Below are 15,390 nucleotides of genomic sequence, written 5' to 3'. Positions count from 1 at the left end.
CCTAGAAAGAATCTTCTGTAGAGAAAAGCCTAAGGCTTTATTTAGGATTCTGTATAGACCAAACCAAAATTGTTAAATAGGTGAAATTTAGTGTTGGTTTCCTCCCCATTCTAGATGGTCTCTTGACCATGTTCTGCCCATCTCTTGACAAATGTTATTGAGCATTTGCCTTGTGCCAGGCCGTGTGTTGCTTCTGGAATTGTAATGGCGAATAAAAGAAGGTCGAGACTTTGCTCACTTAAAAAGCTTAGAAACTGCAGGGGGCGGAGACACAGGTGAGGCAGAAGGATCACAAGTTTTGAAGGTCAACCTCAGCAATTTGGAGAGGCAATTTAGTGAGATCCTATCAAACAAATAAACAAACAAACAAATAAATAAATAAAACAAAAGAAGCCTACAAACTGGTGCAATGACCTTGAAACATTTTTGAACATGACCCACAGTAAGAAATATATTTTATACATTCTGACCTACTGTATGATGAATGTATATATATATACTTGTTTCTGAAAAGATTATTTCACAGAAGAAATATGATGCATTTGGATATTTTCTTTTCTATTTCACGACAAAGCAATTTTGGTGTAGTGGCAGTTTGAAAAGCCAGGGTCTAGTGACTTTAGTATCTATCACTTTATGCTGGTGTATGCATATCTCACTACTGCAGGTGTGGACACTTCTCATGGCTCTTCTTTAGGTCACAGCTTTCTCCTCTACTACACTAATGTGTAATTGAACTTAATTATCCCAGCCTTCTAGCAAAAAGTCTGACCCACTTCTAAACTATTTTAATCTAATCTAGTCTAAACTGCTTGCCAAATGGGTACCATTGGATTAATAGGTTACCTCTGCAGATCATGTGCATTTTAAGGAGATCTTCTAACCGGGTTTCACTGAAAACTTTGATGTATCCATTGAACAATTACCCTAAGTCTACCTTTAATTTTCCCCTACCATCTAGATTCTGGAAATCAACATTTTACTTTTGTCTTTGAGTGACCACTCTAGGTTCCTTGTATAAGAACAGTCATGCTATTTTCTATTTGTCATTTTGTGCCTGGTTTATTTTACTTAACATTCTTCAAGATTCATCTATGTTATAGCATACATCAGAATTTTCCTTTTAAGGCTGAATGACACTCTTATTTTATGAATATACTACATTTTGCTCATTCATTTGTCCATTATTAGGATATTTTGGATTGTTTCATCTTTTGGCTATTGTGACTTATGCTATGAACATTAATGCATAAGTATTTGTTTGAATCCCATATGCATATTGGGTTTAATATTATGAGTAACTGCCATTCTGTTTTCCACAGCAGCAACACCATCATCATTCCCTCAAGCAAGGCCCAGGATTCCCCCTTTTTTTTTTTTTGTACTGGAAATTGAACCCAGGGGTGCTTAGCCACTGAGCCACATCCCTAGCCCATTTTAATTTTTTAAATTTTGAAGCAGGGTCTTGCTAAGTTTCTTAGGGCCTTGCTAAGTTGCTGAGGCTGGCTTTCTGGCTCTGAATTTGAGATCTTCCTGCCTCAGCCCCCAGAGTTGCTAGGATAACAGGCATGCACTACCATACCTGGCTAGGATTCCAATTTTTATATTTTATATAAATATTTTATATTTTCTCACCAACTTGTTATTTTTTGATAATAGTTATTCCAATGTATGTTAAATGGTATCTTGTTGATGTTTTGATGTGCTTTACATTAATGATTAGTAATGTAGGGTATCTTTTCAATGACTGTTCTTTTATATTTATCCTTTGTCAGGTGGGGAAGTCTGCTTCTTCTAGTTTGCAGAGTTTTTATCCCAAATGTGTGCTAAGTTTGTTAAATATTTTTCAAATGTTGTGATGGTAACATCAGAAAGGGTTTTCTCCTTTATTCTCTTAATATGATGAATGACACTGATTTTTAAGGTTAAGTCATTTTTTTAAGAGAGAGAGAGAGAGAGAGAGAGAGAGAGAGAGAATTTTTTAATATTTATTTTTTATTTTTCCGCGGACACAACATCTTTGTATGTGGTGCTGAGGATTGAACCCGGGCTGCACGCATGCCAGGAGAGTGCGCTACCGCTTGAGCCATATCCCCAGCCCTTAAGTTTAAGCCATTCTTACATTTCTGACATAAATCTCATTTGATAATGGTGTACTATCCTTTTTGTATATTGTTGGTCTCATGAAATGAACAGGGAAGTGTTTCTTCCTCTATTTTTGGAAGGTTTGTGTAAGATTGGCATTATTTAATTTTAACATATTAAAATTTTCACTAGTTTTCACTAGTGAAGCCATTTGAGTCTGGAGTATTTTTTTGTGATAAAATTATTAATCATAAATTTAATTGCTTTAATAAATGTGAAGTTAATTAGATTTTCTATCTTTTATTCCAGTTTTGCCATTTTATGTCTTTAAAGAAATTTACTCCTTTATCTAAGTTGAATTTATCGACAGAAAATTATTTATAATACTTTCTTATTATGCTTAACATCTTTAGGAACTATAGTGATACTGTCTTTCATTCTTGATACTGTTAAATTTGTGTTTCAGGTCTTTTTTTCTTGGGTAGTTCAGCGAGGGTTTTGCCAATTATTTTTGATGTTTTCAAAGGATCAGGTTTTGGTTTTGTTGATTTCTCTATTGTTTTGTTTTTAGTATATTGATTTCTGCTTTTTTAAAAAATATTTTTTAGTTGTACATGGATGCAGTATCTTTATTTTGTTTATTTACTTTTATGTGGTGCTGAGGCTCAAACCTAGTGCGTCACACGTGGGAGGCAAGTGCTTTCCTGCTGACACACCCCAGCCACCAATTTCTGTTTTTTATTATTCCTTTTTTGTTTTTCTTCTCTCTACTTGTATTTGGGATTAAACCCAGAGCCTTATGCAAGCCCAGAAAGCTAGGCAAGCCTGAGCTATACCCTTAACTCCATTTTGAAACAGGAGATTGCTTAGTTGCCAGGCTGGCCTCAAAATTGTGATCCTCCTGCCTCAGCCTCCCTAATAACTGTGATACTACTTTGGGATTTATTTGCTGTCTTTTTTAACTTCCTAAGGTAGAAACTTAAATGATTGATTTAAAAATCTTATTTGCTAATATGAGCATTTATTGTATTTTATTTTGGTACCCAGGGTATTCCACCATTAGCTATAACCCTAGACCTTTTTATTTTTATTTTTATTTTTATTTTTTTTTTTTTAGAGAAGGTTTTGCTAAGTTGCCCAGGCTGGCCTTGAACTTTTGATCCTATCTGGGATTACAGGTGTGTGCTACTGTGCCCAGATTTCTTTTCATTTTATCGCTTTTAACTTATCTGTATGAGTGTCTTATAGAGATTATATAAATAATTTTTTTTTTGCCCATCAATGTTAGCCTTTTTATTGAATTATTTGGCCCACTTGAACTTATCAGCATAGTAGAATTTAAGGCTACCTTCTTCCATTTGTATGTTTTTTCTACCTTTTTTGTTCTCAGTTTAATTTTTTTAAAAAATTTTCTGCGTTACTTACATGATTTGCTTGTTTTTTATATCTTTATTATTCATATTTTTATTGTTTGATTCTTTTGTTGGTTTCTGTAAAGTTTAAAATATGCACTTTAATTATATTGTATCCTTTCTCCAAGTTATGCTATCTAGAGCTTTATAACAGTATTCTTTTATTTCTCTCACCAATTAAATAACATTTATGCTATTATCATAGACTATACTTCTATGTGGATTACTAAATCTATAATACATTGTTAATGTTATTTAAATAGCTAATTACTGTCTAAAGAAATGTAAAAATGATAAAACAAATATTTACCCATGTATTTATCATTTCTTGCATTCTTCATTTCTTTGTAGTGCTTACTTTCCATCTGGTATCACTTTTTCTTCAGCCTAAAGAATACTTTGTCTCATTTTTTATTATATACTTGATATTGTAAATATTAACTTGATGAGGATGTGGATTTAGTTTTCTTCTTTAATGTGTGTTAGATTTTAGAGGGTTACTTATATGCCAGTTTGATTTGTTCAAATTCATTCCCTTTCTTCATTCTCTTTCTGTATTTTTTTCCCTTAGTGTTGATTATATTCTTTTTTTGGGGGGCAGTACTGGGGATTGAACTCAGGGGCACTCAGCCACTGAACCACATCCCCAGCCCTATTTTGTATTTTATTTAGAGACAAGGTCTCACTGAGTTGCTTAGCGCCTCACTTTTGCTGAGGCTGGCTTTGAATTCATGATCCTCCTGCCTCAGCTTCCCCAGCTCCTGAGATTATAGGTATGATTTTGATGTTGTAGGAAAGATGTCTTCTGGTATTTTATAGATTGCTTTCTTTCTTTTTAAGTTTTTTTTAGTTGTCAATGGACCTTTTTTTTTTAATATGTGGTGCTGAGAAACCCAGGGCATCACATGTACTAGGCAAGTGCTCTACCACTGAGCCAAACCCCAGCCCTAGATTGCTTTCTTGAAAGGAGGAAGAACAACTCTCATTCTCAGAATCCATACTAATCCCCTAATGAATGCTGAGTTAAAAGAGTCACATGCCCACAATTGTGCCATCCATACAGTGCAAAGGGTGATGGGTATTTCAGTGGATCCACCCTGTGATTGACACTGTCACCAAAGGGGCAGTCTCAGAAAGAATCGATTTAGAACAGACAGGGAGAGGGGGAAAAAAGGGACAAGAAAAGAACATAAAGTCCATTGCAGTTTCTAAGATAAGATAATATATATATATATGTATATATATACACATATATATGCATATATATTATATATATTAAATATATAAATGTAATAAGGTCTATATAAATAAAGATATCTGCATCTTTATATATATTAAAATCTCAGGTTCTACAGAGTGGTAGGTTTTGTTAATTTTGTTCACTATCATAAAGCACTTAAAACAGTGTCTTACACATTATAGGCATTCAGTAAAAGTATATTGATTAAATGAATAAAAGAACACTAATTTTACTTATGGTGACTTTTGAAATTCAAGAGGTCAAAATTCATGTAGCCTAGTCAATCAATCTTTCCCTTTATGACTTTTTCCCCTTTTTGGGGAGTGGGTGGTGGTTCTGAGGTTTGAACCCAGGGCCTTTTGTTTGCTAAGTATGTGTTCTATCACTGAGCTACATTCCCAGCTCCCTCTAATTTCTTCTTTTGCTTTTATCTCCAGAAACTTTACATAATGACCTTATTGTATATAAAGCCCGTTTTTTTAAAAAGCACAAATGTTAAGTTCAAATATATATATTATTCACACTTTTGGCTAGATAATTCATAAATATTTTTCTGGATCTAGAAGTATCCTATGCTGAATGCAGCAGAACTTGAAAGTTATTACTCCTTGGTAAATGTAATGATTAAAAATCTGCTGCCATTCTTTCCATTAAGAGATGCTGTATTGAATATTTTCGCAAAAAATTACTTTTCAATCTAAGTGGCGTCTTTACTAAAAATTCATTTGGGAATTGTATTTTCATATAAAAAAATATTCTGGCACTGAGATGGCATGTGCTGAGAATCATCTTGTGGAACAGAGGAAACACCCAAAGGATGATAGTCAGATCTTCTTCCTTCCTGAGCTGTTTTTGATTTTTTGGTAATTGCAGCTCCTAATAGGAGAGCCTGGGTACTGTGGGGTACAGGAAGCAGGTAGGATGAGACATAGAGCTAGCACATTTTGGCCTGGCCTTCTGAGGGGTGCTAGAATATGAATTTGGACACTGCCACTGTCCCCAGAGCACTGGGTTTTCTGTGAGGGAATAAGGCTTTTTGTGCATGCTTGTGTTCACAAGTGCTCAGACTGATGACTATTCTATTTCTAATACAATTGTAGTGATGAAAAGTTTCAGTGTTGAAAATGAGATAATTTAATTATAAGGATTGACTATCGGAATTTCTTAAGTAGGCCTCATTTTGAAATTCCCAGTTTTTTAAAGAGGGAAGTATTGTAATTGACTATTCTTTAGCTCTAATCTATCTCTGTTATTTATTTTCAATATTTGTGTTGGGTACTGATCTTTCTTTTTCACCTTTCTCCTCTTAATTTTTCTTTTCTTTTTTTTTTTTTTTTTTGTTTCTGAATTTTCCCCCAGTGTCTGGAAAAGTTCCTTATACATAGTAATAATACAATAATTAATTAATTATTTTATTTGTACTAATGTCTTTTGAAAGAGAAGACTGAAGATTAATCTGTTAATCTTGCCAGGTTATGAACATAGTTCTCTAGGGAAAATTGCCCCTGAAGTGTTGACTAAGTGTTATATTTCCTAAAAGCAAGATTATAATTGAAAAAAGTATTATCTACATTTTTTCCCTTGGCTAGTTTAGCATATAAAGTGAACAGACCCCTCTATAAAAGTAACACCGTCTTCAGCTTTCCAGTAGGAGTGTGGCTTCATTATCTCAAACCTAATGAACAATCATTACAGCAATCAGCACATACTGTTTTAATAGTATTCTTTAAAAATATTTTTTTTTTTTATTTTGAAGGTACAGGAAAAACAATGGTGATGGACATGTTTTATGCTTATGTGGAAATGAAGAGGAAAAAACGGGTCCATTTTCATGGTTTCATGTTAGATGTGCACAAAAGTAAGTCAAGCCGAGTGATTTTTCAGTGGGCATACTCTAACAATAGTTTTCTTAAGTGAATAACACTCTTAAAAAATTAGATATTTGCCTGAAGCAAGGTTTTATTTGGTTTCATTTTTTTTGTGTGTGCTATATTGAAACAGTACTGAATCTGGAGTTGGCTTTTTAAAAAAAAATTAAATATTTTTTCTAATTAGTTATACATGATAGTAGACTATATTTTGACATATTATACATATATGGAGTATAACTTCTCATTCTTCTGGTTGTACATCAAGTAGAATTACATTGGACATGTAATCATATAGGCACGTAGGATAGTAATGTGCGATTCATTCTACTATCTTTCCTACTCCCATTCCCTCTCTCTCTTCCCTTCATTCCCCTTTGACTAATCCAAAGTACTTCTATTCTACTCTAACTGCCCCCTCCTTATTGGAATTAGCATCTGCATATCAGAGAAAACATTTAGCCTTTGGTTTTTTGGAATTGGCTTATTTCACTTAGCATGATATTTATTCTTCAGCTCCATCCATTTACTGGCAAATGGCATATTTCATTCTTCTTTAAGCCTGAGTGGAGTTGGTTCTTAAAGTGAATTCAGTATTTTCCAGTTAGAGAACAAAGGTTAATAAATGAAGATCAGACATTTTCTGTTTCTACTAAACATTGATTAAAAAAATGTTTCAACACACCTGTTTCAAGAAGTTATTATTATTATTACTATTTTGATGAGTTCCTTTACTCTGTGTTATCTCAGCAAGAGGCATTCAGTTTGTATTTTTAGAACCCAGGGCCTCACACGTGCTAGGCGAGTGCTCTACTGCTGAGCCACAACCCCAGCCCTCTCTAATTCTTTTAGCACTTAGTATGGTGCGATTAATGAAGTGGGACTCATGTTAGTGCCTTAGGTCAGAGACAAGGGAGTATTCTGATTAGATTTGCTAGATATAACTTATACTCCTTGGGTAGGATCACAGCCTCCATCACTGAAATCCACAGGATTGAGATCAATTTGTTGATCCATTTGGTTACCTATCATTTTGTCATCTCTGAATGATTAAAGAATGGAGATGGAATGACCTTGAAATTTTCTTACTACTTTAAGGCTATAATAATCTTTCAACAATTTATTTTGGGGTGGAGAAAATGCAACCAATTTTTTAAAGAAAATATATATTAATATGTGTATATGTATATATAAGTTGTAGATGGACATAATACCTTTATTTATTTATTTATTTATTTTTATGTGGTGCTGAGGATTGAACCCAGTGCCTCAGATGTCCTAGGCAAGCGCTCTACCACTGAGCCACAAACTAAGCCCCAATGCAACCAATCTTAATAATCAAATTTGATCTGCCAGACATGGTAGTGCATGTCTATAATCCCAGTGACTTGGAAGGCTGAGGCAAGAGGGGACTGTAAGTTGGAGGCTAGCCTGGGCAATTTAGGAAAATCCTGTCTCAAAATAAAAAATGAAAAGTGCAGGGAATTTAGCTTAGTCATAAAGCGTCCCTAGTACCACCAAAAAAAATTTGATTTATGTTTTTTAAATTTAATTTATTCCACATTAAAGTTTCATAGCCAGGCACAGTGGTGCACGCCTATAATCCCAGCAGCCTCAGCAACAGCGAGGCTCTAAGCAACTTAGTGAGACCCTGTCTCTAAGTAAAATACAAAATAGAGCTAGGGATGTGATGTGGCTCAGTGGCCAAGTGCCCCTAAATGCAATCCTTGGTACCCCCAAATAGTTTTATCTAGTGATTTAAAAATGTGATAATTGTTCACAGTGTACTATTAATGTAATATTTGGTCTGTATTTTATTTTATCCATTTAAGGAATACACCGCCTTAAAAAGAATTTGCCAAAAAGGAAACCAGGATTCATGACTAAATCGTATGACCCAATCGCTCCCATAGCTGAAGAAATCAGTCATGAAGCCTGTCTCTTGTGTTTTGATGAATTTCAGGTAAAGTAGAAATTTTTCATAAATGGAGAATGGTACATATTCTCTTTTCTGTCTTATTTGGGGGTTGGTACACCATGGTCCACACAGGACAAGTCTGACTTATTTGCTTCACTTGCTTCTCTATGGCATCTGCTTCTCTGTAGCCCACGAGAAAAGATTCATTCTTATCCCGCCCTACTCCCTCTCCCACCTTCTCTCTTCCTCTCTTCCTTTCTCTTTCTACCTGCACGTGCACATCTACTTTTTTTTTCAGTTCTAGGGATTGATCCCAGGGCCTCATGCATGCTAGGGAAGTGCTGCTCTACCACTGAGCTACATCCTAAAACCCTAATTTTTAATTTTAAATTAATTTATTTAAAAAGTATTTTGAGCCTGATTTGATGGCACATGCCTGTAATCCTAGTGGCTCTGGAGGCTGAAGTAGGAGGATCTCAAGTTCAAAGCCAGTCTCAGCAATGTAAAAACCCTGTCTCTAAATAAAGAATAAAAAGTGTTGGGGATGTGGCTCAGTAGTAGAGTGCCTCTGGGTTCAATCCCTGGTACCAACAAAAAAATATACCCAATTTTACTAAAATGATTCATGGTTTTAAATGTGTTTCTCCATTTTTATTTCACTGAATTCTATAAACTAGTTATTATTTTCCCTACATAGAGGTGAGGAATCTAAAGGCACTGGAATTTCCTAGGTCTCATGAAAGCATCATTAACTTTAACTATAACCATGAGAATTTCAAAATATTCAGAGAAATGATTTGCATGTTTCTATGGCATGAAGGACTTTGAAAGGCAAGACTAAGGAGTTAAGGAACTATAAAACTTTGGATATGCAAAAGCCCATGATCCTGAAGAAGATAGAGAACAAGCAGGGCCACTTTACCCATTAGGTACCATGATTCTTTCAGGAACTAATGAAAGTTGATTTGATTTATTTTAAAATTTGAAGAAATAAGTGAATATGCAGTAATGAGCCAGGCTTTGTGTGTCTATATCTGTATTCTATTTGTTTTTATACTAACATAAATTATATATACACTTATATTTTTATTGAGGAAGGAGCTCATGAAGGTAAAAGTTCCTAGAGTTTCCCTAAAGTCATAATGCCTCCCTGATAATGAAGTCCTAACAAAAACTTACCCTTGCCCTGGGTGTTCTCCAGTGTGTTCAGATTTCAAAAGGGTGATTTATTTCTGGGACAAAGGAATCAAAAGTAACTATCAGGATAGTAATGTTCCAAATGGGCCCAGTTTTCCATAGCAGTACAGGTAAGATAAAGGGTTTTTCAATTACATATTAAGTATGAGGGAGATCCATGGGAGACAGGCCCTTAAAATGTTGCTTGCTAGCAGAGAGAAAGCAGAGGTTATGGAGGTGTCTGTTTTGCCTATGCCATCCAGACTTGGCTTGATATTCTTTCACTTGTTTACTCTTTCATCCAGGTTACCTTAAAGAACCTTATTCCATATCACCAGACTCTGTCTGTCCCATAGCTAAATGGACTAGGCCTGGACATCTGATCTATTCATTGTCCATAAGCTTGTCAGCAACCTTGGACTTCTGTGGTGTGGCCTGGGGAATGGTCCAGTTATATCTTCTTTTTCATAAATTTGAGCTAATTGGCACATAGGGAAGTTCCTGTTTAGTAATGAGACAGGAACAAAGAGACATAGAAAGAAACTGAATCACATTAAGGGAAGGAGACTAGTGTGCCTGGACAGCTGCAGAGCTCTCCAGAGCATCTCCAATCCTAACCCTGTCCTCTGCTCTAGTTCCCATGAGGTGCCATTAGTGCTGTCCCCACCTGGGAGCCTCTTATGCCTTTAGCTGGTTCTCATGTGCCTATTTCTTGCAAACAGAATTTTGATGAGAACTGAATTCTTCACTTGTATTTTGCTCCTATTTCTATGTCACAGGGATTTCCCTCTGATCTGTAAAAGATAGTATAAACATTGGTAAGAAGTATTGTGAGGAAATGTCATCTTCCTTAATATAAAATCTGTTGCATCAGGAGAACTAAAGCCCAAGTCAGATCTTAAGGGAAAGAGGCTAGTGCTGCCTTGACAACTGCGGACTCTGCAGAGCTCCCCATATTTTTCTTTCTTTCTTTTCTTTTTTTTTTTGTACCAGAATTGAATTCAGGGGCATTCAACCACTGAGCCACATCCCCAGCCCTATTTTGTATTCTCTTTAGAGACAGGGTCTCACTGAGTTGCTTAGTACCTTGGTTTTGCTGAGGCTGGCTTTGAGCTCACGATCCTCCTACCTCAGCCTCCTGAGCTGCTGGGATTACAGGCATGTCTACTGCACCGGGCAAAGCTCCCTCTATTTCTGATGCAACAGATTTTATATTAATAAGGGTGACATTTCCTTACCATACTTCTTACCAATGTTTATACTATCTTTTACAGAATATAGGGAAATCTCTGTGAACTAAGCCCAAGAATAGCAAAGATGAGGCACGCTTTTGGCTGCAAGTTAACAGAACAGGCAAGGGCTTATACTCGAAAGGGCTTATACTCTAAGCGGGGAATATGTTAGTGTCATTTCTCTAGCTCAAATGCTATTTTTTTCTCTGACCTTATCTTCCATATGTTCAGCCCTACTCATTGCTCCCTATTGTTCCCAGTCCTATTTTCTTCATAGGTGGGAACCACAGTTAATAGTTGGATGTTATATCAAATACTTTTTTCCCAGAAGGGCTGGAGACAAAATATGCAGAGATAACAAAACAAGACTAAATACAAATTGATTCCTTCTATTCAATCCCCAATTTAGTGTAGCATTCTAGTGTGTTAGAATTGACCACATGAGAGATCCTCCCTTGAGCACGATTGACCTTGATATCCTAGAATGAAAAATGCTGATAGCTTGGCTTTTTTTTTTTTTTTTAATCTCCTATATAATTCCAAACTTGAATTTTGTATGCCTGGCCATGGCTGTGATGCTAGAAGCTTGACCTTGTGTTCTTCTCCCTGTTGTTTCAGGGAAAAATCTAGCTTGGGGTAACTCCTGGTTCTTCAGGGTGCAAGGTGCATATTCAGTGTGCCATAACAATAGCAAATAAGTTAAAAGATTTATTACTTCTATATCCTGGTCAGAGAGGGTACCATGAAGAACCAAGAGGTGGGGGAGGAGGGGGCAAGTGAGAGTGAACATGGCAACTAGAAGTATATAGGGGAGTGAAATGGGGTTGTTTTTAAGTTTGAGAGCAAAAGTCTGAATGGTCATATAAAGCAAGGAGTTGGGTTTGGGAAACCCACTCTTTTTTTTTTGGGCGCGGGGAGATATGGAGTCTTCCTATGCTGCCCAGGCTGGTCCTGAACTATTGGGCTCAAGTAATCCTCCCTCCTCAACCTCCAATATAGCTGGGACTACAGGTCCCGCCCATGCTCAGCTTAGCCCAGTTTTCTAGATAGGAGAAATACTTGCAGTGAACTTCTGGCCACAGGCTTGAGCTGTTTGTGTGTGGTATTCTAATGCCCAGCCAGCAACCTTTGTTTTATCCCGTTATACTCCCACATAGCTGGTAAGAATAGCTACATCACTTCTTCACATCTTTGCTTAGTTATCTTCTTCTTAATGAGACCTATTTTTTTTTTTTTTTTTTGGTACAGGGATTGAACCCAGGAGTGCTTAACTACTGAGCCATATCCTGACTCTTTTTATATTTTACTTAGAGATAGGATCTCATTAAGTTGCTTAGGGCCAGCCAGGCACAGTGGCGCACACCTATAATCCCAGTGGCTCAGGAGGCTGAAGCAGGAAGATCATGAGTTGAAAGCCAGCCTCCGCAAAAGTAAGGCTCTAAACAACTCAGTGAGATTCTGTCTCTAAATAGAATACAAAATGGGGTTGGGGATGTGGCTCAGTGGTTGAGTGACCCTGAGTTTAATCTCCAATACCTCCACCAAAAAAATTGCTTAGGGCCTTGTTAAATTGCTGAGGCTGTCTTTGAACTTGCAATCTTCTGTCTCAGCCTCCTGAGCCACTGGGATTACAGGTGTAGGCCAAGGCACCTGAATAATAAAGCTTATGCTAAAACCCTATTTAAAATTGAAGTTTGTGCCAAGTGCAGTGGTGCACGCCCTTATCCCAGGTATTCAGGAGACTGAGGCAAGAGGATCGCCAAGTTCAAGGTGAGCCTGAGCAGCTTAGCAAGACCCATGTCTCAAAATAAAATATAAAAAGGGCTGGGGATGTAGTGCAGTGGTAGAGCCCCTTTACCCACCTCTGCACTTCTGAAGCTCCTTACCCTCCTTTTCTCCCATGACACTTATCACCTTCTAACACATAATTTGCTTATTATGTTTATTGTTTATCTGTATTCTTCTACAGAGTAGAAACTTGAATGTATGGATCTTTATTTTATTAACTGATGTATCTTAAGTGTCTAGAATAGTACCTGTGAATGAAGGAATAGATTCTAATAAATGAATCCTAGGACCAAATAATAACTATTGAAGTAATAGCCTTATGTGAGTTAATTAATATTAAGTCCCATTCCCCTTGCATATTATAGTGTTTATCAAGCAAAATCAGCATTTACAGAACCCAAGATATGCTACAAATTTAACCTACATTTTTCCTGTCAACATTCTGAATTATCTGAACATTTTTATCTAACATAGTAGATAAAAAATGATAATTCATTGTTTTAATTTATATTAATTTAGGTAGTTTAATAACTAGTTAAATTAATCTTTCATGAACTGTTTGAGGTATTTCCAATTTATTTATTGGAATGTACATTTCATCTATTACGTATATTCTCTCTATTTTTTTTATGTGTGTGGTGCTGAGAGATTGAACCCAGGACCTCATGCATGCCAGGTACATGCTCTACTACTGAGCTACACCCCAACCCCTATTATTCTATGTATATTCTATACATATTCTATAATATATATATATATATTCAATAATGTATTCTAAATATTAGCTAGTGTTTAGTGAGTGCTTTCTATGTGCCTACTAATTACTGTCCTGTGCTATGTGTTATTTCATTACAGCTAACATTCTATACAACTGGACATAATTAATATAAAATTTTATCAGCATACATACTATATAGGTAATGATAATAGGTAATAGTTAATATTTCTTGAAAGTTTAATATGTGTCTGATTACAATTTTGTAAGGTAGGTATTATTATTGCTTTCATTATTTTGATGAGGAAATGAAATTGAGGGTTCGAGAGGTTAATTTGACCATGGTCACATACCTGGTAACCAATTGTTTAAATCCAGCATTAGTACTCTTACTAGTATTAGTTATATTTTTCCTTTGTATTAAAAAATCTTAGATTATGTCTTTAAATATATAGACTGAGTGGGATTTTGGTAGATTTTTCTAGTGATAGAACCTAAAAATTATCCTTAAGCCTATTAAACCTAGTACAATACTTGCTGATATATTAGAAAAGATTTTTTAGGTGCTTTATTCTTGGCAACAGTATGTCTATAATCACCATTTTACATTTAAAATGGAATCATATTAGTGGTCTTGATTTTTAGCCAATTATTATTAGCCTTATGTGAGTTAATTAATATAATACTTATTTTACTAGGGAGAGGAATGAGAATTACTGCAGCTTAAAAACAAGGATATATATCCTTTTATTGTGCTTTTTAATTTAAGGAATTTTTAAGATCATGTTTTGGTTTGCATTTGGATTGCATTTGCTGAATGTATTCTTCATTAGCTTCATCGTCTTTGCTAAGTGTGGTGTTTCAGTTTTGCCTGTGGTATGACATGCACTATTCTTCGGTTGAGAAATGTGTCTACAGAGTTGTTTTTTATGTGTTTTAGTTGCAGAAATAAAATAATAGCTTGTGCTCAAAGTTTTCTTTAGGATCTTTATTATGTCCTCTTTGAATATTTATGTTACTTGTTAAACCATTTATAATTTCGAAGGTATCAGAATATTGAGGGAAACTGATTTTTTTTTTAAATTATGTCTTTGTGTTTCTTTTTAGGAAAACTAAATAGATGTTTTACTAATATGGTCCAAAAAAATTCTGATGAGAAGAATACATGCAAAATTCTCCTCTATAAGCTATCAATATCATTTAAAAAATAGTTTTAACTATTTTATAAAGCAGGAAAGCTATTAAAAACTGCTAATAAAAATAGTGCTTATTTTTGTGCTAATACTAATTACTGATAATGCATGCTTATGTTTGTCACTCATTACATGGCACTGTACCAATCAGTGGATGACTGAGACTCAAGCACTTACACATGTAAATTAAGCATTAGTTTTTTTTTTTCTTTTTTACTTAAGTGAGTCATAATGGAAAGCAACTCTAGGTCATAAAAAAATCTCTTCTCTTTAATGCTAATGAAATGTCTCCACTCTCTATTAGCAGACTACCCTTATTGGTAATCTGTAGCCTTCTCTTTTGTTCCTGGTGGTAATGAAATGCTGGGTGCTGAAAATGCCAGCTCTCCAAGAATGTGGGGCCAATTGTCTTCTGTTCACTTATACTGTAAAATTACTGTTCCCCAGCAAAGCTGAACAAGTGCGGGGACAGATCAAAAGAGTATACATTGGCACTCAGCTACACCAAGTGACTCCTGCCTTATTAATTAGTCATAGCTTCTCCAAGTTTATTTACTCAGACAGGGCAAAGACATCCAGCAATATAAAAACAACAAAGTATAACTTGATCACAGCTTTCTACTATTTGCTTTTTTCAATTTTCAGCTTAAACCTTTGCACTGTGTTATAAGCTAAATGTCCTTTCACTTTTCTGAATCTTGGGGCACAAAGACTCCTTTTAATTTTTTTCTAAAACTGCGGTGTAGTTAAATGACTGTTTTTA

At 35.4% G+C, this 15,390-nt stretch overlaps 1 protein-coding gene across 2 annotated transcripts in view; it reads left to right on the top strand.

Moving 5' to 3' along the window:
- Positions 1-15,390, top strand: part of Afg1l (AFG1 like ATPase) — a 210,852-nt gene that overhangs the window by 83,398 nt on the left and 112,064 nt on the right. For both annotated transcript variants that reach the window (XM_046430410.2, XM_046430414.2), the window contains exons 4-5: positions 6,494-6,595; positions 8,438-8,568. In XM_046430410.2, the coding sequence (XP_046286366.1) occupies positions 6,494-6,595; positions 8,438-8,568 (233 nt within the window). The remainder of the gene's footprint in view (positions 1-6,493; positions 6,596-8,437; positions 8,569-15,390) is intronic.

The sequence above is a fragment of the Marmota monax genome, unplaced genomic scaffold (assembly GCF_021218885.2).
Source record: "Marmota monax isolate L192 unplaced genomic scaffold, Marmota_monax_Labrador192_F-V1.1 WCK01_AAM20220418_F8-fsc00013, whole genome shotgun sequence".
Lineage (NCBI taxonomy): Eukaryota > Metazoa > Chordata > Mammalia > Rodentia > Sciuridae > Marmota > Marmota monax.
This window is presented reverse-complemented; position numbering and strand designations above follow the sequence as displayed.